The 27,020-nt window shown below is 43.5% G+C and overlaps 2 protein-coding genes across 6 annotated transcripts in view; one reads left to right on the top strand and one right to left on the bottom strand.

Annotated features, from left to right (window-relative positions):
* LOC310986540 (histone deacetylase 7-like) overlaps positions 1-19,541 on the top strand; it is a 42,052-nt gene extending 22,511 nt beyond the window's left edge. For 3 of the 5 annotated variants that reach the window (XM_083972482.1, XM_083972481.1, XM_083972485.1), the window contains exons 9-25: positions 122-275; positions 1,404-1,657; positions 1,803-2,048; positions 2,722-2,917; positions 3,058-3,191; positions 3,372-3,492; positions 3,612-3,661; positions 5,103-5,210; positions 5,475-5,530; positions 7,109-7,196; positions 7,720-7,839; positions 10,927-11,024; positions 14,196-14,314; positions 14,844-14,977; positions 15,082-15,166; positions 16,681-16,828; positions 16,954-19,541. In XM_083972482.1, coding sequence (XP_083828608.1) covers positions 122-275; positions 1,404-1,657; positions 1,803-2,048; positions 2,722-2,917; positions 3,058-3,191; positions 3,372-3,492; positions 3,612-3,661; positions 5,103-5,210; positions 5,475-5,530; positions 7,109-7,196; positions 7,720-7,839; positions 10,927-11,024; positions 14,196-14,314; positions 14,844-14,977; positions 15,082-15,166; positions 16,681-16,828; positions 16,954-16,996 — 2,154 coding nt within the window. In that variant the 3' untranslated portion in view covers positions 16,997-19,541. The remainder of the gene's footprint in view (positions 1-121; positions 276-1,403; positions 1,658-1,802; positions 2,049-2,721; positions 2,918-3,057; positions 3,192-3,371; positions 3,493-3,611; positions 3,662-5,102; positions 5,211-5,474; positions 5,531-7,108; positions 7,197-7,719; positions 7,840-10,926; positions 11,025-14,195; positions 14,315-14,843; positions 14,978-15,081; positions 15,167-16,680; positions 16,829-16,953) is intronic. The other 2 variants (XM_083972484.1, XM_083972483.1) reach the window with 1 other exon arrangement.
* Positions 19,542-26,114: 6,573 nt separating this feature from the next.
* Positions 26,115-26,696, bottom strand: LOC310986551 (twist-related protein 2-like; the record flags this gene model as incomplete). Its single annotated transcript, XM_083972500.1, has 1 exon — positions 26,115-26,696. One exon carries the CDS (start codon positions 26,694-26,696, stop codon positions 26,115-26,117), a length of 582 nt encoding a protein of 193 aa, XP_083828626.1.
* Positions 26,697-27,020: the final 324 nt, after the last annotated feature.

Below are 27,020 nucleotides of genomic sequence, written 5' to 3'. Positions count from 1 at the left end.
TTGTTCATTTCACTAAGCCAAGCCAAGCCCTTCTTCTTACCGGCCCATATAGCATTTCTTAACATGACCTCTCCACTCTTGTCTTCTCTTCTCTTCTACCTCTCCCCGTCCTTCTTCCCAGGCTGACATGCAAGTAGCCAGGCGATTGGCAGTGTCGGCTCTGCATCAGGTCTACTTGCCTGTGGAAGGAAACAGTCAAGCCCTGGCTCAGCGCCTGCAGCCTGTGCTCATACTGGAACCACATACTGGACTGGTGCACTCCCAGTTTGTCTCTTGTGAGTAGTTGTGCAACTGCAAATATTTTTGTAAAGCAGAAACAGGAACGCAGGACTGTGGCGCGCAACAACCATAAAAGATCAAGGGACTTAATTAGATTTAATCGATAAACACGTTGGTTAATAGTTTTTATGTATTTTCTTTTTTTGTTTGTTTCAGTTTCATGGTTTTGCCTTCCAGTCGCCACAAACCACCATATATTAATACTCACTCACAGACTTTTTTCACAGCACAGTTTTTCACATTTTAGCAGGAAACCATCAGTGCCACTCCATTTAGATATTCAAACTCAGTGTCCTAATAATATGTGTATCCGTTCAGATCTGGCATCAATATGTGTCTCGAGTGATCTGATCACAAGTGGACAGCAGTGTGGACGCCTACTCAACTGCTGTCTCCCGCCACACTTTCATTTTTGTGAAGCTGTAAGCAAGTGCATTGATGAGCTCATTCTCATCTCGTCCTGGCTCCCTCCGTCTTTCTCACGCACGTATCATAAACAGACCTACGGTATCTGTCATTCTCGCACTGGCTAAAAACAGCCACTCATTTGGTTTTCACGAACAGAAATGAGCAGGGAAGTGAGAACTAGTGGTCACTTGAGACACATTTGAAGATGCGTTTCACTGCCAGGTGTGAACTGACGTACTCAGAGCTGCTCGCTTGTAAATGTTAATACCAAAGCCAGGTCTTTAATCAGAATGAAGGAACAACAATGCCCTTTATCTTGTTCATCATTTCTTTTGACTCAGTATAATCAACAGCACAAGAGCGCCCTCCATCAGGCTGTAGGTGGTGATGCAGTTTAACTGATAACACAGAGACATGCTGTAAATGTAATCAGCATTGTCTTCTGTGAGTTCTCCAGTAAAACTAAAGTATTTTCTATAGAGGAGTGTTTTCCTATTCCTATCACACAGTCCCTTATGCCTCATTGATCCCTTTTTCCATCTTACTTTCCTCCTCCTTCCTTTTAGATGATCTTTTCAGCCTCTAATTTGTTACGTTTATTTCAGTTTTTCCATTGCAGCTCTATTTTTTTTCCCTCGGTCCTGTTCTCCTGTCAATCTGCCTTCACTCATCTTTATCCCCGGTTGTAACCAATTACTCTCTCCTTCTCTTTGCAGTTCATGGTTTGAGCTCTGTTCCTCTGCAGCAGCACCAGCAGCAGCAGCAACCTCACCTGTCCTCTCCCTCCAGAAGAGAGGGCTCAGTCAACTTGCCCTCGCACAGGCCTGTGGAGCGAACACGCTCGGAGCCACCACCTTACAGCCACTCGCCCTTCACTCTGCACGGCAGCCAGCTCTCACACACTCAGCACCAGCTGCTTCAGCAATACAACAAGCTGGAGAGGTTCAAGCAGAATTCACACCTGAGCAAGGTGAGAGGAACCAGGCACAGACAATAAAAAACAAACTAGACTAGTTAGGTGTAATACAAGTGTTTTTATTATATTTACCTGATATACAAAGAGTTTAATTTGTTAATAGCAAGTTGTGAAGCATGAAAAACCTCTCTTATATTAGACAACAAGCAAGTCCATTGAGAAGCCTCGTCTGACACAGATCCCATCGGAGGACATGGACCTGGAGGAGATCGGATCAGGATCGGGTTCGGGGCCAGGGTCCGTGTGCGGCTCGGAGACGGGCTCGGGGTGCGAGGACGGCCATCGCAGGAGACAGAGCACAGCGAGCACCGACTCAGTTTATGGCACAGAGTCCACAACCTCCTCACGGGAGAGTTTGATCGAGTCCTCACATCCACTGAATCAGGTACGAATAAAAATTCACTGACGCGTCTTAGCCGAGTTTTATATAGAGTCTTACTGTCCCATAATAGATAATCTCCCTTGTGTTTTAATGTATTTTGGGAAGAAAAAGTATGTTGACTTTATCTTATTTAATGACCTCAGTATCTTAACTCAGTGGTTTCTGATGAGTATCCATCACCAGGATTAGCAGCATGTGCATATTATTCCCTCTTTTAAAGCTCTTTCAGTATAATTTTAGAACAGATGTGATATTTAGCATTTAGTCTTTAATTAAAAATGTATAACTAATGTCATATTAATGATAAAGAAAACATCAAAACTGTGTTAAATGTGTATAATTTGTACTCCCAGTGTTCATGTACTGTACATGAATTTTCTTGTTTGAGCAATGCTGCTGACAACAGAGGGCGCTGTAGCTTCATTTATACATTATGAAAACACAGAGAGTTATAACTTTGCGGCCGCGTGTTTGGCAGAGCTGCATTTTCTTTATCAGTTGCTCGTTCTAGACAAGCAGTATTTAAATTGACCAAATAATGACTACTTGCAATGTACTGGAGAGAGAAACTGGAGCTTGGAGAGTCTGTGGAATTTACTGAAGTTTAAGTCTTTGCCATGTGCTGCTTGTTTTTTAAAATGCTCCTACATTCCTTGTTCTCCTCTGGGAACCGCAGAGGCAGGTGATCCTTAGACAAGGTCTCCAGCTGGACCCCATGAGCATGCCTGCCCTAATTTGGCCTCACCAGCCGCTGCTTCGGACCCGGTCCTCCCCGGCCTCCACCTCGCTGCCTCCTCCACATCCACCCAGCAGCATATCTTCTCTTTCACTGTCCAGCCCCACCACAGACGTCCAGCTACGCTTCACCACCGGTGAGCGGCACGTTTTTGAAAATGTGGAGGGGAAAAAAAGAGAAAAAAAGGCCATGAATGTTAATACTGTACCTGCTGAGGTATTTTGGAAACAGTTCACCTGCGATTAGATTATTAAGTGTTTGTGTGTGTGTGTCTAGGGCTGGTTTATGACGCCCAGATGCAGAAGCACCAGTGTACCTGTGGTGACAACAGCCGCCACCCTGAGCATGCTGGGAGGGTCCAGAGCATCTGGTCCAGACTGCTGGAAAGAGGCCTCAGGAACCAGTGTGAGGTATGTTACACACTTACACACACTTATACACACTTACACACATACTTATCCATCACTAATAATGCCTAACCCCAACAGGCTGGGATGTCCACACATGTACACACTTACATGTACACTACACATACTATATGTTGTGTTATATTGAATATTATACATATACGTGTGTGTGTTTTTGTGTAGCGTATCCGCAGTAGGAAGGCCACTCTAGAGGAGCTGCAGTCGGTCCATTCAGAGAAACATGTGCTTCTGTTTGGCACCAACCCTCTCAACCGCCTCAAGCTGGACAACCGCAAGCTGGCTGGTAAAAATCAATGATAATGATGATGATAATAATAATAACAATAATAATAATTATAATAATGATGAAATTAGTTCATTAATTTCTGATATTACATTCATGACATGAATTATTTCCTGCAGGAATCTTGGCTCAACGGATTTTTGTGATGTTACCATGTGGAGGAGTTGGGGTGAGCTATCCATCCATCTATCCATCTATCCATCCATCCATCCATCCATCCATCCATCCATCCGTCTACATAGATTCTTCTATAGTTGCAATGACACTTGCATTTACTTAACTTTAACTGTCTCAACTAAACCCAGACCAACTGATGTGAGGAGCCACTAAAATTCCCGCATGACGACGGTTTCAAACTAAAATTTGCCCACACAACCATACAAAGACAGTTACGCACATACACACATCACACACCCCTTTAAAACCAGTCATGTGGGAATCTTTCCACTTATCTAATTGCATTACTGAACAGCAAACATTACACGGCTGATTATGCCTCATTACACAATTAAGCTAATAATGCTACAAATTGCTAATGCTATTGTTTTTGGCGAAGATGACTTTGAACCCCAATCAGAAATCAAAGGCTGCACAAAGGTGAGATGTGGGAGAAATTGAAATAGAAGAGGGGAAGAAAGAGGGCATGCACAGAGACTGCAGCTTGGAGGGGTGCGTGCCAGTGAAACTGGATTTTATTTAGAGGGAATGGTTCTGGGCAAAACAGGGAGTGTTGTTGAAAGAAGAAGCAAACAATAAAATGGGAAGGTAGCTAAATAGAGTGTATTTAACAATGGACAATGAGAGAAGGAAAAATATGAGAGGCTAGAAAAGGCCAAAAGGTGTTTTCCCTTTTGTCATATGACAAAACACAGATAATAATGGCCTCAAGACGCCTTGTGAAGTACAAAGAGAAGAGAGGAGGCAGATAAAGTATGGAGAGGAGAGGAGGTAGGAAAAGAAGAAGGGGGCTGGGTGTCAGTTGATAAGACGACTGATCTGCCTGGATTTCCGGCCCTCGGCTGGTCTGGTGAAGAGGGGTGATTGGAACAAGATGGCAAAGTCTGTGATAAAAGAAATTCCTCTGATTTCATTGTTCCACCACGGCACACCACCAGAAATATGAGTCTCGGAGCGTGGAGCAACACGAGGGGAACACAAGACAGGTTTTTACACTGAGAATACGTAGATGCAACAAACAGAAGGTGGATGTGGGAAAAACAACGTTTCTCCGCAGAAGTTGCACTCAGCTGCTGCACATTTAAACGTTTTTACACCGCACTGTGAGAAAAATTCCCTTGTTTGATTTATTATTGCAAAATTCATTTCCATATATCAGCAGTTGAAACTAGATGAAATGAAGTAAACCTGCTGACTGAGAGTTTACGCTGTAGACTGTTTAGTAAAAATAAATAAATAAAAAACTGCAAACTGGTCTCACTGGATTTCATAAAGTTAAAACCAAACAGGGCAATGAGTCTGAAACTAAATATGCAGCAACTTTCCTTTCAACCTTTTTAAACACAGCTCATTTTAACCGCATCTCCAATGCAACATCTGCGGCTGTCTTTTGAACTGACTCTACTCGTCTCGTCACTGGTTTTCCCTGACAGGTAGATGTCGATACAGTCTGGAACGAACTTCACACATCAGCAGCTTCCCGTATCGCGGCGGGATGCGTCACAGACCTGGCTCTGAAAGTCGCACAAGGAGAGCTGAAGGTGTGTAATGTGTGCATACGCCTTTTCCTTGTACCACCATGTACTTAATCACCTCTGACAAAGTGAGTGTTTTCTCTCAGTGTGCTTTGTAACCGTTTGTGGGGTAAACACAATAATACACAGTGTTCTTTGGTACCTTTCCCCTCGGATATTTCAGCCCGTTGACTGTAATTTAAATCTATTTACAACGGCGGTAAACATGCAAACAACCGTTTTGATTTATGACGGCAGCAAGGTGTTGAGGCTTTTGCTCTCCTCTCACAGAATGGCTTTGCTGTGGTGAGGCCCCCTGGACACCATGCAACCCACTCCTCCCCTCAGTAAGTACAGCAGCATGCACACACACACAGACACACACACACACAGAGACACACACATAGACGCATACACACACATACCAGGAGCCAGGAGGTCTCAGCAAAGTGTTTCAAAGGATTTATTACAGATCAGCTACACTTCTGAGCGAGAGAGAGAGAGAGAGAGAGAGAGAGAGAGAGAGAGAGGGGGGCCCTATGTCTCTCTCTCTCTCTTAATGTGTGTGTGTGAGTGTGTGTGTGTCTGTGTGTAAGTGTGTGTGTGTGTGTGTGTGTGTGTGTGTGTGTGTGTGTGTGTGTGTGTGTGTGTGTGTGTGTGTGTGTGTGTGTGTGTGTGTGTGTGTGTGTGTGTGTGTGTGTGTGTGTGTGTGTGTGTGTGTGTGTGTGTGTGTGTGTGTGTGTGTGTGTGTGTGTGTGTGTGTGTGTGTGTGTGTGTGTGTGTGTGTGTGTGTGTGTGTGTGTGTGTGTCTGAGATGTGTGCTACCTGCCTGATGCCTGGGGCAACCTACCTCCTCCGCTCAATTTCTTTCAAGCTTTCAGGACACAGAGTAAAAGCACCTTGAAAGAACTTGTGTGAGTGAGTGTATGTGTCTGTGTGTGCGTGTGTCTACTGTACTGTATGTGTGTGTGTGTGTGTTTGCTTGGATGTGTGTACTTGTGTTGTTGTGTGCACGCACGGTTTTGTATCGGTCTTTGATAGGAGGCATTAGCCAAGTAACCACACTCAGCTGTGTGGCTGTGTGTGCTCAGCACTGCCTGACACTGGTTATTTATGGGATGATAATGACTTTTTTTTCTTCTTCTTCTTGATGAGTATGAGCAGTATGCATGATATACCGTCCACACACACACACATATACACACACACACTCACACACACATACACACAGACACACAGACAAAGGCATCCACAGTTTACGACCCATGCTGACACTGCCACTTCCAACATTCCTCCATTGTTTTTCATACATCAACACTTTTTTTTTTTGCATACCTTTTACTGTAGACAGTGAGTGAGAGAGCCGCCGTGCCAAGTCGTGAGTTCATTTTCTCTGAAATCATCTCAGCCCCCACTCCATCCCCTCCATCCCCCCCCCGTCTCTGCCAGCAATTCACACTGTGTTATCATTTGGAACGTGGGATGAATTTTATGATAAGCTCGGTTTTCTGTTTGTCACAAAATTTGTGGTTTCTGCATTCCAGCATGCAGGATTTCAGACTCAGCACAATGTTGTAATACGAAGAGACATTTTTCTTTGTCAGCAGAGAAAGATAGAATACAAAACAAGTTCAGATGAAACATCCTCATTTTTCAAATATTTGCAGTAAATGTTTACGTGGCAGGAGTTCCCCCCCCCCCCCCCCCCCCCCCTTCTATGTACAACTTCTTGCACAACGGCGGCAGCGGCGGCGACTTGTCACAAGCTGAACTCAGTATCCATCCGCCACCATATGACGCCAGATGACTGGAGCCATGTCTTTGAGGCTCCTAAGGTCCATATGGTGATTCAGTGATATTAATTTAGTGAGGATGTCCCGCTAAACACATGTTGGTCGCCTTTGTTCCTGTCTGTTTGTCCACAGGGGCTTCTGTTTCTTCAACTCCGTGGCCATCGCTGCCAAGCAACTCCAACACAAACTCAACGTCAGCAAGATCCTCATCGTGGACTGGGTGAGGAAGGACCCACCGCACGATCCGCACCCCTGGTCCCCACATGGACAGGAATAAACACACATGCACACAGGCACATAAATATATCACGGGGCACACAACACAACACAAACGCGCGGTCTCAGAAGCAGAGAGCAGCTCCGTACAGTAGCGCTGCTATATATCTTTTTTTTTTTTCATTGAGAGACGCCGTTATCTCTGTTCTCCATGTGTGATCTGAACTGTCACGTACGCTTAGAGGAGACACAGACTCACACACACACACACACACACACAGTCATATGAACACACATGTGGAGTTATTGATCCATAGCCAGGTGATTGTCTCTGTTCACCACGTGTGTGTGTGTCTGTGTGCGCAGGCCTGCAACATGTCCGCACACACACTGCGACTCCCATCAAACGCTAATTACAACCTGTTTCATCAAAAGCTTTAAGATTTTAAGAAAAAAACGAGTTTTGCCATTGACAGGGGAAAAGGCTCTGGTGGTTTTTATTAATCTGTCATGCAATCATTGTCCAGGATGTTCACCATGGCAACGGCACCCAGGAGGCTTTCTACAACGACCCCAGTGTGCTGTACATCTCTCTACATCGCTATGACGACGGCAACTTCTTCCCCGGTAGTGGACATCCCAGTGAGGTAGTTACAAAAGTTACAAAAGTCCTCCCAAAGCAGGAGGCGATTGTTTTTCTGCTTTTTGTTTATGTCGTCATGGTGATGTCTGTGTGTGAGTGCATGTGCCTAAGTTCTTGTTTACGCAATAACTTAAAGGGATAGTTCAACATTTTGGCAAATTGGCCCATTGCCATAATCCCTATAGTTTTAGGAGTAGGTTTGTTACCTTTAATTGTCGGTGCAAGCTATTTTTAGAACGGCGGAGCAGAGCCGCGAGCCAAAACGCTCTGGTGGACAAGTTGTGACCTGCACATTCACCACGCTATGAGATAATAACAGAACGTTACCAGACAGAGTTGTTTTCAAGGCAAATGCAGAGACTGCTTTCTGAAAAACTGCCCCCGACGGGAACGCACATCAGCGGTTTTGCATGAATTTACCTTGAAAACAACTCTGTCTTGTAACGTTCTGTTATTATCTCATAGCGTGGTGAATGTGCAGGTCACAACTTGTCCACCAGAGCGTTTTGGAGTTGTTGGATTGTGTATTTGATGAGTTTGATGAGGGAAACCAAGAAATCCCGTTAGCCTCCGTAGCGTAGCTCTGAGCAGCTCGCGGCTCTGCTCCGCCGTTCTAAAAATAGCTTGCACCGACAATTAAAGGTAATGACCCTACTCCTAAAACTATAGGGATTATGGTAATGTGCCAATTTGCCGAAATGTTGAACTATCCCTTTAAAAAAAACAACACATGAGAAACTTTAATACTCATTAGACAGGTTCTCAGGACAGATAATAAAACAACCACTTGTCCAGTTTTTAGTTCAGAGTTATAATCCGTGTCTCATGTGAAGATTGATATGAATATTTGATAATTATGTGATTCCAGTCGGACGTTAGGGAGCTCAGGAGCCTTGTGCTGCAGCATTTACTTGTCAAACAGGAAGAATGATTGTAACAATAAATCCAGAAATTGTCGACATAATTTAAACCCCCAATTAAGACCTAAATGTGCTCGTGATGATGGATTTTCATGATCACAGTCTGGAGAGAAAATGTGATAGGTTACTATATACGTAGACACTGTACAAGGGGGCTGCTGGAGGATTAAAAATATCTCCCCCTCCAACTGGACCTCAGACCAGTCAGAACTGCCATGATTAGAACAAACACATTTTATACTTTGTACCACTGGAATCTAAACAATGTGATCCGGTAATTTAAGATGATTTACAATATAAATCAGGATTTAAGCCTCTCGCGAAGTTAATCCGAACGATTTAGATGTATCACATCAGCTTGTTTAGCTTTGTGCATTGTCACTGTTACATTGTGTTTGTCAGCCAGATACATTTTTGATCTACGATTCCCTGGATTGTTTGAAAAAAACTTGAAAAAAAAAACTGTACGGTTTTGGATGTCGGAGCCTCACAACAGGATGTGTACTGTGGAATTGCATGCTTTTGTTTGCATACAGGAAACTGAAAATGCCTATGAATTCTGCCTGTGGTCTTACCAGAAACCAAGTGTGATGACTATCTCCATTCAGATGAATTGACCCCAAGCCACCATGGTGTTAACCACCCATCCAGCCCCCCCCCCCCCCCCCCCCTCCCCACCACCACATCCCCTCCTCGTGCTCCCATCCTCCTCCGCAATAATAAGAGGATAAAATAGTCAATGTTTTCCCATAAAATCCCCTGATGAGGGACGGTACATAAAACGCTCAGCTGGCTTGGATGTGGCTTTGCCTAAAGTGGCCCCTCAACCTCTGTGGAGCTGTGTGGTAAACCTCTGGAGTCTCGCTGTCCCCCGTGTAGGTATATAACGCACCATGGGGTAGGAGCGTGATGTCATCGCTATAACAGAGCGGAGTGTAACGCGTACCACACAGAAAACCAGCGGAGGCCTAATCCAGTCCAGCAACGCTCAAAACATGAAAGGGAGAAAGAGGACAGAGGAGCACAAGAGACTCGGAGCAATAGCAGAAATTGTGTGTTTGTGCGCGGCGGCCATGTGTGTGTGTAGCCGTGTGCACGTTTGCGCGTTCATGCGGGTACATTACCAGTTGGCAGAGGACAGGAGGCCTCATGTGTTTTTCGTTTGCCCTGTGAACATCCCGTCCACTGAGAGAAGAATGGAGACAGACGCTCTGTGATGCTCATCAGCATTCTTTCTCTTTCAAACATCCTCTCACACCCATACGCACACACATGCACACACATGCACACACACGCACACACACGTACACACACACACACACAAAGGAAATTACCACGCCTTGTTGCCAAGAGCGTGTCAATCACCCTCCTCATTCTCCCCTCAAACTGACACATTGACTGATGGTGAAAGGCTCAGAGAAACAGCTAAATGGCTGCTAGCAGGACTACAAAGAGAGAGGCAGGAATCCTCCCTCCAAGACCCGGGCCTCGGTTCACTCTGCCCCAAGTATGTGAGGTCAAAGCTGCGTCGACTTCTGCTTGGCATTTTGAGAGCAGACGCCAAACTCGGTGCAGATAAGAACTCGCTGAAATCATATATATATATACTGTACATGTGGATCAGTAGTGTGGAGAAGGACGGCTTGTGAGTTTTATATGACATGCGATATACAAATATATACATTTTTTGACATGTAAATAGGAGATTTTACAGCACGCGGTACATATCGGCAGCAGATTCCCTGAATGTGAAATATTTTTTTTCCAGTATATATAGCTTTTTAGCCTAAAGCTTGGGAACCATAAACGGGTGTAACTGTGTTGTGGCTCCGACTGATTTATAAGGCCATTTGACAAATTGTATCAAAATCAAAATGGAGAGACAGGGGTGTTGAATTAACAGCCATCCGTCTTTCATTTAGGAATCATAATCACTCCCTGGTGTTGCCTTGAAGAGATGCAGTCACTTTCCCCCTCGATTGCTGCGAGTTTTGCAACGGGGCGCGCTGATTTTGTGAACACTTGACACAAATCTGTCATCGTCGCACAGTTTCTCAACTTTCACTGGGACTCATTAACTTTCTTGACATTCACAGAGGCTTTTTTTCTCTCTCTCTCTGTCTCTCTTTTTGCTCTCCCTCCTCCTCCTCCTCCTCGTCCTCCTCTCTCAGGTGGGTGCAGGTGCAGGAGAAGGCTTCAACGTGAATGTCGGGTGGACGGGAGGTCTGAGTCCTCCTATGGGAGATGCTGAGTACCTGGCTGCATTCAGGTAAACACTCACACTCAGCTCCTCTCTGTGTCTCTGTTCTTATTATAGTTTAGTGTTTAACAAATCAAAATCTAAAAATTCAAGATCCCCACTGGTTTAATTAGTACATTCAAGCACTTTATATACACTCACATACATCACTGTTGACAGTTTTCAGTGTCATTATTGCAGTATAACAAATCAGACTTCCAGCTTTATGTAGGTGACCTTCTTGGCGATTATTCAACAGTCGCCTGTAAAACAAATGAGTTACGCTTCTGTCAGAGCGGTTATTTATATCAGTTCAACTAATAAAACAAGTAGATTTTAGAATAAACAGAGATTATAGCCAGGTCAAGTAAAACAAAAAAAAACAAAAAAACACAAAAGCATTATTTTCACGATGAGGAGGAAAATGCGGGTTTTTTCCACCATGTGAATGACAAGTGTGTGTGTGCGCCAAGTGGATAAACAGTAAGTCATTATTTTTCTGTTCCTGCTTTAAGCCCACTCTCAAATTTTGTGGCTCGTAACTTCCCATCTGCACTTGAATACAACACTTTGTTTTTTCTTACACTTCTTGCACTCTCTGCCTGCACTCTTGTCTCATGTTCAGCATCTCTACTGTAGTACTGTGGGTTTCAAACCTGCCTCCTGACTTGCGTGGCAGTCATCAGGGTAAAATGTGATTGACAGTTTTTCGCCGGCGTGTTTGTGAAACACACCTTTCGCGCTCGCCGCACTTTTCATTTCATTCAAGCTGATTTTTTTTTTTTTTTTTTTTTTTCCTGAATGAATACAGTTTGGTTTTGCTCTGCACTGTAATGAACTCGGGAGTGTTTCTGTCAGCAACACTGGCTCACCACCAAATGATTAAACAGTATGTGAGCTCGACACGGTGCTGCACGCAGCACACACAGTGGGTGGGCCCCCTCGTCAAAGGAAACATGCTAATGAGCTAACCCATACTGGTAAAAAAAAAAAAAAAAAACCATAGACCCAGTAGGCCCGGCTCGGAAACACTAAGTCCAGTGTTTACTGGAGCCCTGAATGCTAATTAAGAGACAACGGGTCCTTTTCCTGAGCAGGCGTCTGGTTTTGGTATTTTTTTTCATCCAGTTTGGGGAAATGGCAAGTGTTTTCATGTGTAAAACTTCCTCAGTTAACCACACTGTAGTACTGTACCGAATTGTGTGTTTCTCCTCGGAACTTCTCCCCATATCAAAGCGTTGTGGCGAAGGAGCGTCCCGGTGGTCCGGTGGTTTTGAGGCACATACCGTGTAGCTGTGATATCCGGGGTGCATATCCGGGCCAGTGACCCTTCTTTGTCGTGCGTTACCGTGTGGAACAACCGCTCATTTACTGCCACTGTCAACTAACTAATGAAGAATTCAAAAAAAAAAAAAAAAAAATGTCATGTGGAGTTGTGCTAGACTGCAACGAGACGTGAGGGTTTTTAAAAAATGTGTTTTCAGTAAACGCTGCCACCATTCTGCGGATTAACTGGTACGAATAAATGCATAACACGCCATACAGGCAAAAAATTTAATGCATCGTGAATTCATGTTTATACAATTAAGTATCTAGTCTGGTGCCAGTTGTGTAATTCAATTTGAATACATGATTTAGACAGCAGCAGACTGATCCAGCAGACTGTGTGTTTTCTCCTCGGGATGGAAGAGGAGAAGGACTCGGGGGGCCTGTGCTGTGCTGTGCTGTGTCGCTCGCTGTTGTTGCTGCTGATGATGTGAGTCTCTCTCTGCTGTTGTTGGGGTGTGTTAGTCAAAAAAAAAGAAAGAAAGGGGGAAATATTGTGGTTGAGAGCGGTGTGGTGGGACTCCAGTACAATCAAGAGAAAGCTCAGCTGTGTTCAGATTAAGTGTCATGACGTAGTGTGTGAGTGTCTCTCTCTATGTGTGGAGGATTACTGAGGTGGTCAGAACTTAAGGTCAATGTAATCACCGGTAGCACAGCGCACACACACACATACACACACATACATACATACGCATGTGCCTTACATCCACTTTCAAAGGATATACTGTATATTATTGGCCTTAACATTGTGCAGCATGCGTGGGTGCGTGCTCATATTTTCATGCGTGTTTCAAGGTGGCTACTGACAAATGACAGAATATGGAGGAGAGGAGAATGCAACAGAGCAGAGCAGAGCAGAGGAGAGCAGAGCAGAGCAGCAGAAGAGAGGACAAGAAGTGGGGGGTGCATTGTTAGGGAATCCAAAGGCGGCGTAATTAGGCCCAATGGATCCCAGATGGCTGGCTGTCAGTGACGTGAGAAGAGGGACGAGCTCCTAATAGGAACCAGACCCACACAAGCTCCTTTGAACTGCCGCTGAGAGAGAGAGAGGGAGAGGGAGGGAGAGAGAGAATCAAACGCGGCATGGGCCATGCGCTCTTGCTAAATAACTGGCAGCAGGAGACGAGAGGAAGTGAGGAGGAGAGCATATAAGACGCATAGAGGAAAGTGAACTAGTGGAGTGTATACAGTATGTGGGCGTCTCAGGTCTCATTTTTATCTGCTGGTGTCACTTTTTTGCAAAAACAAAACAAAACAGAAAGTGTTTTTGATCTTCATGTATCCAGGAGACATTTGTACAGCTCTCTCCCTCTCTCTCTTTTCTCTTTCTTTCTTTCTTTTTTTTTTTTTTTTTTTTTGCACACATTCACACCTGGGAGCGACTCCACCTTCTAGTGTTGGCTACTGACCAAGGAGCAGGAGAGGAATCAAGAACAGAGATCAAGCACTTGGAACGTGGCCGTAGATAATTTATCTTTCATCATTTTTCAAACGGAGGGAGTTTACAATGAAGTAAATGTTTGCAGTTAACAATCCCCGAAAAAAAAAAATCCAACTTCATACACATGTTCCAGTTGCAAATCAATCACCTTAGCTATACAGTGCAGTGCATCGGTTTATTTTTTCCGAACTTAACATGCAAACTTTAAATTCTCTTCTGTGCAATAATAAATCTTTTCTGATGTTATATTTGTTGTGCAATGACTTCCTCTCTCACATTATTATATTAAACGCACAAATCATAAACACCTGTTGAAAAACATGATATCTTACATTCAGCCTCGGCCCCACACAGCGGGAATTAACTCAACATAACATTGACAGCGTTGGTTTCCCCCCCTCTTTCTCTCTCTCTCTTGTCTTCCTCCTCCTTAGAGCCGTGGTGATGCCCATTGCCCACGAGTTTTCCCCTGACGTGGTGCTGGTGTCGGCCGGGTTCGATGCCGTCGAGGGACACTCGTCGTCACTGGGAGGCTACAAGGTCACGGCCAAGTGTAAGTGCTCAGTTAACTCATTTACATACAGCATCTCATCACATGTCTTCACTTACACGTGTCCTCTGATGGTGGAAAAAGTGCAACCTGTTTCCCTTTTCCATCTTATATCCTTATAATATCTTCATTTTAACCTTTATGTTCATCTTTATTTTTAATTTATGAGACAAACTGTGCGCTCCTAAAGCTTAGTTACTCCTCACAGAGTGATTTCAGGTGGACAAACTCTTTAGTATTCACATGAGCATCAGGTGTCTGTTGATAAATTCTGGTGAAAACAAACCAAACTTCTTGAGGAAAACACTGGAAAGGAGTTTCAAATCTTAAAAGATGTGGATAACATCTTAAATCTAATTGAGTCGATCTGAGTTGTGTCTTTAAGGCAGGAGGAGTCATCACTCTGAAATGGAAAATAAAGATTCTCATTGATTGTATCAGATAACAGATAAACTTTTCCTGACCAGTCGATATCCGGCTCAACTTTTCTGTCTTTGTGTTTGTTTTGTTTGGGATTTTTTTTTGTTTCTAGGTTTCGGCTTCCTCACCCGTCAGCTCATGTCGCTGGCCGGGGGTCGGGTGGTTCTGGCTCTGGAGGGGGGACACGACCTCAAAGCCATCTGCGACGCCTCCGAGGCCTGCGTCAGCGCCTTGTTGGGCATGGAGGTGAGATATTTGGTGTGTGTGTTTGTGTGTTTGTTACACAGTTACACAGTTACACAGTGTGTTCAGTCCTCTAACTCTGTCTTATTATGGGTTGTGTGTCCCAGGTGGAGCCGCTGTCTCAGTCCATCCTGGACCAGAAGCCCTGTGATAACGCTGTGCAGTCGCTGCAGAGGGTCATACAGGTTCAAGGTGAGTGAGTCGACTCCTGAACACAACAACACAGCCAGAAAAAACACACACTCAAACATTTTTCTTTTCTATAAACGTCTGTTTCTGTTTCTGTCTCTGTTTCTGATCTTTTCTTTTTCTCTTATTCGCCTCCTATTCACTCACTCACTCGCTCGTTCAGGTGCAAAAAGTCTCATACATACTGTACAGTTTTTTCGACCGTCTCACTTAAATATGTGATGTAAATGTAAAAATATTTAACATCAGCCGGTCACATAGATAAATAGGTTTTCAATACAAAACAACAGGAATTTATTGTTTTTCAGGAAGTGATCTGAATCGGCCAAGTAGTTATGCGCTTTTTGGTTTTGGCTGAAGTTTTTATTTGAGAGGAAATCCACCTGTTGCTGTTGCTCCAGCTAGAAACAAATACCGGCGTGTTTGATACCGTATACTATGTGGGGAAAAAAATCTCAACACAAGTCAATTTTATATCGATTTCGCCCAAAACAATTAGTTCAGTCTGAACAATAAACACGTTTTCTGTCTCCTCACTCCAGACGGGGGAGAAACTCTTGAGTGCTGTAGAATTACAACAGTGTTGTACAGAGATTTTAATTGTTTTGTTTTGCATCAAAACGCCCACGTATTGATCATTTGTCACATTCGTCGATGAGAAGCGATTTCTTCCTCTCTTTCTCTGTGTCGTCGTCACATTTTTCTTCTTTACAACTTGAGTTTATTTTATTTCTCTCCTCTGTCTCCTCATCTGTCCTGCTCTCTGGCCACCTCTCCTCCTTCACATCCCTCCATCCATCCATCCATCCATCCATCCATCCATTCATCCCTCCCTCGAGCCGTCCCACACACAGACCGCCTCACACACACTCACACTCGCACACACGCAACACACACTCACTCCCACACGTACGTCCCGCCCTGGCTCCAATTATCTTCAAACACTTCTCTGGCACACGACCTTCGCAACATCCCCTCCTGATTGCACACAAATGTTATCCCAACCAAATTAGATTAATTAAAAATATTTGCAAAGCCACAAGAATGTTAAGCCCATAATTTAGACCCGGGGTGAAATATGTGTGAGTTGCGTGCACAGCCAGAACACACACATGCTCGTAGATTTGCAAACACTGATTGATTTTTTACTTCCACTGTGTGTCACAGGACTTCGGGGCCTGGAGACCTCGAGAGGACAGATTGGATTCGAGTTTATTTTTATTTTTTTTTCAAATTATCAACATGGATATTTAGACCACGGGCTGTTTACATCACAGTCAGTGCTTATATTCAGATCAAACAGATACAACTCTGCTCGATCAAACACCAAGTAGTGCCTTTTTTATTAATGCGGCGCAGGCACTTTCCCTGAAGGAACCATTCAGGATGAAAACAACGCTGAAATGCCAACGACCGAGGCCATTAATCTTCCTCTCTCCTGTTTCCTTCCTCCTCTCCCTCTCTCTTCTCCTCCACCTTCCTCCCTCCTTTTCCTCCTTTCCTTTCCTCCCTGGCAGGTGAGTACTGGCAGAGTGTGAAGGACTCGGCCGCCACGCTGGATCTGTCCTACCTGCAGGCCCAGAGGCGGCGGCTCAGACGGGACTCGGACAGCGAGGCCGTCAGCGCCATCGCCGCGCTGTCGATGGGATCTCTCATGTCCGACAGGTGAGGACGGCGGCGGCGTTGCATCGAGTTAACGTATCGAATAACAAACTTAAAACACTTTAACGTAACATGATGACATTAAATATTTCTTCTTTCTCCTCTCTTCTCTCTCTTCGTTACTTAAGGAAGCAGCCGGAGAAGCTGACGGAGAAAGAGGATTCTCTCTGAAGAAACGGTCGCTTGACAGCTGCCTCAACAGACACACACACACACACACACACACACACACTTACAGACACACACACACATGCAGAGCTATGCATTTTGGACCATCAGTGGAACCAGATGTCCTCCTCAGTTCAACCACTGTATTCATCGCCTCACAGAAACTCCTCCACCTGCATCATTACTACTGGCTGCAGTCTGACCGCTCTGATTCAGACACCTGGACGTCGTCGTTCGTAACTCTCGTGACGCCTCCGCGGACTCATCGTCAGTCAGTCAGTCACTGGACGACGCGTTTGGGGTATAAAGACACCAGAGAGACCTGAGACTAATAATGAAGGATGTTCAACTTCTCGTAGCATTCGGAGCTGCCAACATGACGCAGCAGCTCTGTGACTTTTTTCTAAACATTCGGACTGTGGCCTTGAAGCGCGGCGCCGGGGGCCAGAGGTCGCCTCGTCCTAGCGGAGCCAAACGCTCTGAGCGGAAAAGAGTCGTCCCCGCAGGACGTGTCTGTGAGGGAGAACAGATACGTCCGCGCCGCACTTAAAAACGTGTCCTGCTCTGATGATGTCATCTATCTGCAGCTGACAAAGATCCAATGAAGGAAACATCTTCTCTTAGCAATTTTCTTTTTTTTGTTTTGTTGCACTGTACCGTTGTGTAATGTGAACTGGACGACATGGAGGAGAAGACTGATGTTGACAAACATCTCATTTGCTAATATTTTTAATTAATTTGCATATTCATAAATTTGACCTATGACTCACATTTTTTGTGAATGTCAGTCAGCATGAGTTTTTCTCTTCTTTTTTTTTTGTTTACGAACCAGTAATCCAGAGTGAAGCTACAGTGAAGGCTGAGATACATATGTTTCATATTGTTTTGTATGTCCACATATTTTCTTAAATCTTTTCTTCTCCTCTCGGCCTGTCAGGCGAGCACATGCGGCGAGACTTCAGACGGCTGCAGTTATTGTTATGGCTCGCGGACAGATAGAGGAAGGAGAAGAAGAAGAAGGAGAAGGACACGTCAGAGGTGCATCTTAAACCGTACAGGACATACTGTATCTGTTGTGTATCAGTGGCCTTTTAGTCACCATGATGAGCTAATAACCTCTAATCACTGGAGCATCACCATCAGGGCAGAGTTTTTTTTTTAATTATATATATCTACACAAACGACGTCAGCAAAAAACGAATCACCCATGATGCCTCGGTGCAGCTTGACCACTCAGAAATGATTGTAAAAAAATTAAAATGCAGATCACGTCTCCTCCGTCAGGGGGTTGGTGGCAGACGTTCCTGGATGGAGACTCACATCCAAAGCCACATGGGCTTTATGACAATCACAAACACACACACACACACACACAAAGTGCACTTAAACTGCCCCGAGGACAGAGCGGGGCGGGAGGGGAGGGGCAGGACGACTTTTGGTCTTAAACTCTGAACTTTGATCATGTTTGTGTAGTGGACCAGTGTTTCTACCTGTGGACGAGCATTCCTGCTGTATTTTGTAAAAAAAAAAAGAAAATTCCTTTTATACGTTTCTTTCTTTTGTAACAGGGATAAAGCGAAATGTCCTTTGTTCGTCTTTTTTTTTTTTTTTTGAATTGCGCTGTTCTGTTTATCGTCAGTGGGATGCCGGGATGTGTTTTTTTTTTTTTCTTTCTTTCTTTCTTTGCCGCCTGGACCAAACAGGGACGTTTTAGCAGTGAGAATGGCGAAGCAAGTAATACTGAGATAGTCGAGTATCCAACACAATGCAATTGGACACAGGTTAAGCGCAACCAAAGTTTATGAGAACAATGTGCCGTCCCTGGACTGGCATGGCTTAAAGAACTTCAAAGACTTTGTGAAGAGTTTGTGAATGTTTCTTTCTTTCTTTTTTCTTTTTTTTTCTGTCCAAACAGTTGAGCAGCACCAAAAAGCACAGGATGGATATATAAACAAATTCATTTCTCAAAAAAAAAAAAAAAGAAAGGAAAAAAAACCTACATGGCTTCTATTTATACTTACAGATCCTGTCTTTGAAGTGCTCTTTGCATGTGTAACACAGTTTTGATGGTGCTATAGATTTTTTTTGTTTTTAAACACAGCATGTTTGCTGTTTTTCTTTATTTCTTTACGTTGCGTGACGTTGAACGCAACTCAGATCTTTTCGTTAGTCTAACGTGAAAATGTGAAAAACACATGACACCGTCTACAGTTCAGTCCCTCAGTGTCGCCTTCACGTAGCGTCATCACGATGACAGTGACCTGACACGTCTTGTGTCTCATCCTTTGTCTTAACGACCATTTTTTTTGTTCGTTTGTTCGTTTTTTTTTGTTTTGTATCTGATCTTAAGAATGAATCCCACGCGTCCAGTACGCAGAGACCAAACCATGAGCCCGTGTGCCTCGAAGTATCACGCCGACCAACAACCTGTGTGAAGTAGCATCGACAAACTGGACCTTAATTAAAACTGCAGGCCAAGTCCAGTTTGATCAGAACTGACTGTCTGATTTATTTCTGTACAGTGTACATAATTACTTTATTTTGTTGTCGTTTTGTCTTTTCTACTATTTTTGTCTCCAAAACAAGCCTTAATAAAGGTTAATTATATACATTTGAATACGATGTATCGATTGATTTATTCCCAATGCCATGCTCTTTTGAACTTTCTTTGTTTGAATCTTTGATTATTTTATTGCAGCAAATCCACCACAGCTTCCTTTTCATATTATATCTCATTTCTCAAACCTTTCTGTGTGATGTGTTATCAATCGATTGATTGATTACCAAAATATTGCACTTCATATACAGTATATATATGTACAGCACAAAGAAAAACATTTATTGTCCACAGGAGCTGATCAAAAGCAAATACAGAAGAAACATAAGCGAACAGCAATTAAGACTAGTTATGGTTACAAATGAATCCTCTATACTGTGGCTGTAATCACTATGTTTTTTTAAAAAAAGCTACAGGAAACAGCAGACAGACAAACAATGATTTTTTGCTTTTTTTCTTAAAAATACAACTTTTGTAACAGAGAAACTGATTTAAAAGTGGTTTGAGTCATTTTCCCATGGACATTTAGTTTGTTTTTTTCCCCATTACGTAAAGCCAAGTGTACCTATTGCATGAGCAGAGTTACAGTGTCCATTCACCAAGTTCACAAACAGATACACTCATAAAAAAAAAAAATTAAAAAAAATCCCAAATACACAGAAAGCTATCCAGTTACTACAGCACAACAACGACAAAGAAGAAGATGAAGATCTGCGTCAGATTCCTCCTGCTCTTCTTTTTTCTTTTTTCCCACACGACGGGGGCTTTGAGAGCCAGAGCGATTAGCTTATTAGCATTTTAGCTGTAAACATTCATTGGCTGTGACCGCCCTCTAACCATCACTGTGCCATTATCATTAGTCATCGTTAAACGTCTGTCTGGCACTGAGTCATCATCCCGCTGGATGCTGATGGTTATCATGGTTGTTGTTACCCAAGGCACTCGAACCAGCAGCCATTTTGTTTCATTGTCACCGCAGGCCAGCTGTTTGTTTCTTTTGTATCTTTGTTTCTTTGTTTCTTTGTTTTTTCTTTAAAATGTTCAGCACTGTGACCGGGCTCCTCGCCTCTCTGTGTTTCAGAAACAACTCGGCGCGAAAAAAAACCCAGTTCAGAGTCGTGAAAACATCTCAGTGTCACTGAGTCGAGCACGTGTCCGGAGAGAGAGAAGAGAAAAATAAAAAAAGATTAAAAAATAAAAGATTAAAGATTTTAAAAAAAGAAGTGGGGACGTCTGGTGAAGCAGGAACAGATTTCTACTTTGAGTGTCGAGGTTTTTCCATTTTGTGGGTTTTCTGCAGAGATGAGAAACACAGATGAGTTAACATCAGTCAGATAAGAGGCCGTTTTATCAGTGAATGAGTGAGTGAACGTCTGCTCAGTTGTGTTGTTGACGCTGTAAAAACATCTGTGCACAAACAAACAAACACTTCTGTCTCCTGGAAAGTGGAACAAAACAAAACAAACAAAAAAATCTAACAAAATCCAACAAAATCCCTTCAGCTCCTCGACGTCTCTCGTTTTAACAAGCACAACATTTCATCTGGCCGCTCTCACTGCTGCTTAATGACACCATGTTGTTTCTCTGAGCCCGGCTAAACCAGTGTTTGTGGGCGTCGTCCCATCACATGGCTTTATTATGTAGTAAAACCAGCACAAAGGTATGTGTTACATATTTGATAAATCTGGTTTTTGAGTTGCTTTCCGCTGCTTTTTCGTTCTTTTTTTTTCTATTTTTTTTACACAAAGTTTCAGGTGATATTTAAAGTCACAATCTGTGCCATCCTCTCTATATTTGAATAGACTTTGTTCTTGCTATACTTTCTTTTTATTTCCCTTAAAGGACTTCTATTCATCCCCCTTTAAATTAACCATAACCTTAAGTGGCCACTGTAATCCTATACTGTATACACTTTAATCTCCCAGAGCACCACAGTGTGATCCAATCCTGCCAAAATATTGAGTTTAGGAAGATGTGGAGAAGAGAAAAGCAGCAAATCTTTCATTTTATTTTTCCTTATCTGAAAATATTTTGATAACTAGTTAAATCATTTGAGAAATTCAAAACTAAAATGCAAAGAAAATGAAGGTTACAGCTTCTGAAATGTGAAAATTTTGTTAAATCTAGGTGCTAGTTTTTATATTTATCGTTAAGAGTTCTGCCCTGGACTCTGATCGTCCACCTATGAGCGACACTTTTTAAAAAAAGTTTTTATTTTACACTTTGATAATCATCTTTTATTTAAAATCACAAAGCCGTCTCGGGTTTGTTTTGTTTTGTTTCTTGCGCGTGAACGTTCGACAGACCCTGATGCATTTTGAACTTTACTTTTGTGGCATTTTGTTGCCTACGTGTCAAACCAGAAGTATAAATTTCTCCCCCCTTCCCCTCCTCTCCTCCTCTCCTCTCCTCTGGCTCTGTGTCCCTGCAGCTGCCTGAGAAAGGCCAACACATACAAACAAGCACATATGCATGCAGTAGTTAAATGCACACATATACACTCACATATACACACACATACACACAAACCCTCCCACCTGCGCCCATGCAGCTCATAGCTTGGCTCTCTAAAAATAAAGATGACTATCAGAAGCCACAACTTCTGGATGAGGCTTTTAAAAACGCAGATGAGCCACAGAGACTTTACATCTGGTCCCAAATCAGTCCTGAGTGAAAGCCAAAGATTTAATATGCACAGAAGAGCGTCCAACAGCTGGTCAGTCCAAACTGTAAAACACACACACACATATACACACACATGGACGCAGCAGAGCCAGAGGTTCCGGCAGAGGAAAGAGCAGTGACAGGCATTTTGATTATAGTATAAACAGAAGAGAGACTATTGTGTATGTGTGTGTGTTTTTTTTTTCTTCCTCCAACTCAAACAAAACAATCCTCTCACTCTAAAAGTCTCACACTGAGCCAGACACCCACATGTCATGAAATCATACTCATCAAAAAAAAAAAAAATAATGCTCACAAGTGTCACACAGTGCACACTCACTCATATCATCCATATGTGTGGGTGCATGTTACTGAAAAAGTGCAAAAAATAAATGAATAAAGAGGAAACTTGTTGCTTTTCCCCTGAAGTCAGGTCAAACCAATTATGAAGTGATGGGAAAAATAACAGGAAGATTTTTTTTTATTTTTTTTTTTACAATTTACTGCCATCCAATTCATCGACACAAATCACAGCCTTAAAAAATAACCACTGCAATAAATCAGACTTGGTTTTTCAAAAGAAACCAAGAAAAAAACTGACTCTTATTTTGAAGTGTTTTCATGATCGTGGAGTTTTTTAAGTTGTAACTCATAAAATTTTCATCCTTGACGTCCCTGATATGTTGCACATGTAGAAGTGACAGACTGTGAAAAGTTCATATACCCTCTTATACATGCACGCTCTTTAAAAAATAAAATAAAAAAACCCCACTCACTCACACACACATGCACACACACACACTCTGTGTCTTTGAAGTTTTCCTGACTCTCTCTCTCTCTTTCTCTCTCTAGCCTCATCTCCTCCTTTAAAAAAAAAAAAAAAAAAAAAAAATTGGACGTTCAGGTCAGAACCAGGGGCCTCGGGTTTCTGGCACTTTCCGCGGCAGCTCCTGCAGAGCTGATGACAACAGGCAGAGCAGGCAAAGTGGTGGGTAATAACTACCGCGCTGCGTTCAAGGACATTCGGCTCCACGTGCTGGGGGCCTTGGCTTTCTCCATCCACAGCTCTGCAGAGTGGAGGCCGCTGGAGGTTTGATAATAACACAGAGGGGAACACCTGGAGTGTGCACATGGCCCACGGCTGCATGAGTGCATGTGTGTGTGTGTGTATGTGTGTGTATGTGTGTGTGTGTGTGTCTGGACAGTGTAATGTATAGGATGTTGTACTGGTAAGTTTTTATGTGTGATTCACTGATTCCTGCACAGTGTGTAATGGGCTTGTAATCTGTGTCAGAGTATGAGTGTGTGTGTCTGTTTGTCATGTGTTTACCTTGACCTGTCATCCTGCTGATTAAAGGTGTGTATTCCCTGCAGTGTGTCAAGCACACACTCATATCACACACACATACACACACACCCAGTCTCCTTGTTGTGTTGAACACTTATCGTACATGTTGTCACGTTTTATTTTGAAAGACTTCCTGGCTGCCTCTTTGCATATGAAATGTAACTCTAAGTCTTATCAAAATAAAAGCAGCAGCAGCAGCAGCAGCAGCAGCAGATGAGTGAGTGAGATAAAAACCACTGAGACAACATCTGTACGCAGCATATTCCTGTTTACAGATGTGTTCAGATGCACACACACACACACATATATACACACACAGAGAGAGAGAGACTTACATACACAAGCTAATTAAACCCTACTGCAAACACATGCACAAATACACACCAGTGCACATGTACACACACACACACACACACACAGGCCCATGTGCCTGACCCTAACCCTGCTACACACACCTTCCTAATACCTCACAACTGTTTCCAATCTAAAGGTTCCTGCTTGTCTGGGCCCCGGCGGGGCCTGATTGCACGATACAAGATCCTGAGGAGAGAGGGCAAGGCTGCAGGGAGAGAGGGAGAGAGAGAGAGAGGGAGAGATGTGCCCACACTTTCTTTTTTTTCACCCTCCCTCCCTCTTTTCCTCCCTCTCTCTCTCTCTTTCTTCCTTTCTTTCTTCCTTTCCCTCCTTTCATGCTGTACCTGTGCTGCAGGAATCTGGTGTCTGTTAAAAGCGGCTTGAAAAAAGCCAGAGAGAGAGGGGGCCGTGTGAAGTCGATCCCACCAGATTCTGGAGGAAAACATTTGTCTTAAATACATCAGAGGTCTGTCAAACAGTGGAGCAGCTCTCCGCTTAGATTTCCATGATAATGTGCTGTTAGTTCATTTCAGTTAATAAAGTGAAACAACACTGTGAGCAGCTCCACCTTTGATTGGGCCTCAGAGCGGAGCCAAGTCCTGTTCTTCATGTTTCATGTTGTGGCTTCGAGCTTTTAATCAAACGTATATATATATATATTTATAGTAGACGAGTCGCTCCAGTTGATCAGAGTGATAGAGATAAACATTTTATAAAGGTGCTTTTGTTTATGTCTCTTTACTGATGTTTTAATACTTTGCTTTCTGGTTTTTTAATGATGTATTTCTCATTTCTTAACATTTTTATTCATTTTTTTAAATTTCATGTGACATGTTTTGTTTAGCTTGACATTAACAGAGTCTTTTTCCTCCTTCTGAATATAAAGCTTCACTGATTTTTATCTGACAACACATTGATCAACTTCTTCTCTTTCCTTGTCCCTCCCAAAATGGCAGAATTAATTTCAACCAGGTGACTCAGACCCAGCACTTCATTTATGGCGTTTATGTTTATTTCTGATTATTTATGGAGTTAAAAGTAACAACTAAACATCAACAATTAACAACATGTTACACTTTACAGAATTAAAAAGAAAAAAAAACAGCGGAAATTGAAAATAATTTTGTTTCGTGAACTTGTTGAACTTTTTCTGCAGGAGTCAAGATGTGAACTGGACTAATCCATTTACATTCAATCAACTGAAACATAATTTATTTTAGTTTTTTAGATAAAATATCACGAAATAGCCTGAGCAAGTTTTTCATAATGGAAAAGAAATTTTTGAATTTTTAAAAAACAAAAGCAAAAAAGATTAAATTCCTTTGTATTTCTATGGAGTTTCTTATAATTACTTTACAATTTGTTCATAAAGACATTTCACTTCAATTTAATTTTAACGTTTTCCTTTCCCTGTTGAGTCCAAATTAAGATTATAAAAAGTGTTATTGCGTAGACGTTGTAGTGCTTTTAATCTATTTTATGTTAGATCCCGTTGTTTGGGGATTTCCAGCTTTTTATCTGGTTCTTTGCAGTTTTTATCGTTATTTATTCAATGAGCTAAAAGTCTGATGCAAAATAATCGACTGACAAGTTTTCAGAACATGAAAATAAAGCGACGACACAGATGAAACGTGTTGTTGACGTCCATGTGCTGGTATATAGCGAAACAGAAGTGTGTGTTTGAGTGTATGATTTCTGTTTCTGTTCTTGCATGTATCTGTATCTGTGCACCATTGTGTATTTTGTGTGTGTGTTTAAGTCGTGTGTGTTAAAGTTGTATCCATACCTGAGGGGCTGCAGTGAAGCATCTGGTTGCACTGGACTAAACTGGGACCGACAGTGGAGAAGAGTGGAAACAAAGGAGGGTGAAGTTTGGAAACAGGGTTTTTTTTGGGGGGGGGGGGGTTTTTTTAGTCGCACATGATCCAAACTGAAATGGATGTTAGTGGAGTGAAAATGTTACTACGGAAGCACAACAGAGAAACGCAGAGCATGAAGAGTGAGAAACGAATGCAAGAGGTTTGAGACGGAAAAGATTGAGGTCAGGTCAGACCAGACCAGAGGAAGGTGGAAGTCAAGAGGTTCAAGAGGTTCAGAGGTCAGGAAGTGGGCGCAAAAAAACACAGACAGAAGGCACAGTTAGTTGGGGTTGGAGATGTGGACACGAGAGGAGATTTAGGAGGAGAGTTTGAGGGATCCTAGTGGCTGGTGGACATGGCCCAGGCGCCCTCCATCCTCCACACGGAGAAGGCGTAGCTGAGTCTTTCGTGGGCCAGGTAGTTGCAGCTGGCCAGCTTGGCGTCCATCTCGTCGCTCTGCAGCACCTGGTAGAGGAAGTCGATGTAGCGCGAGGCCAGCTTCAGGATCTGGATCTTGCTCAGCTTGTCCGACGGTAGCGTGGGGATGATCTTGCGCAGGGAGGCGAAGGCGTCGTTCAGCGACTGGGTGCGTTGGCGCTCCCGCACGTTGGCGATGACGCGCTGGGAGTGGAGGTCCTCGAACGGCCCCTGCTGGTCCGGCCGGGGCCCCAGCGACGTCGGGGCCAACGACACCACCGTCGTCGGGCTCTTCTTCGGCCGCTTGGGCCCGGCCGGCAGCAGGCTGGTGGGGCTGCCGCCGGTGCTGCTCTCCTCCGCCTGGCCCAGCCCGTCCTTCTTGGGGTAAGGGGAGCGTTTTCGGCCACCCGTTTGTAGGCTCTTCTTCGATCCCCTCTCCAGCTCTTCCTCGCTGGCCCCCAGCCCTCCTTCGGGGGAGTTGGTGCAGGACACCTCTTCTCTCATCGTAGTAGTACCGTCCACCAAAGACTTCCCACGCTCCACTGCACGGCTGGCTGTGCGGCGGCTCTCACACGACTGTTTTACCCCGGCGGCTGACAGCTTCACCCGAACCCGAGCTTGACAAGCTTGTGCAACAAAAAGTCTTCCCCTCCGTCAAACAAAGTTACGGCTGCTGAGGCTCCATCGGATTGGACGTCGCTCCTGTTTCCTCGTCACCTAGTTAAAATTTCTCACTTTCACATTCCCCCCTCTCTCTCAACCTGGCAGACAGAACAACAACAAACCATCTGACAGGCAGGTCCACCTCCACTTCTTTTATACCCAAAC

This window comes from Trachurus trachurus, assembly GCF_905171665.1.
Source record: "Trachurus trachurus genome assembly, chromosome: 5".
Lineage (NCBI taxonomy): Eukaryota > Metazoa > Chordata > Actinopteri > Carangiformes > Carangidae > Trachurus > Trachurus trachurus.
The sequence above is the reverse complement of the archived record's forward strand: the minus strand, read 5'-3'. Positions and strand labels throughout refer to the sequence as shown.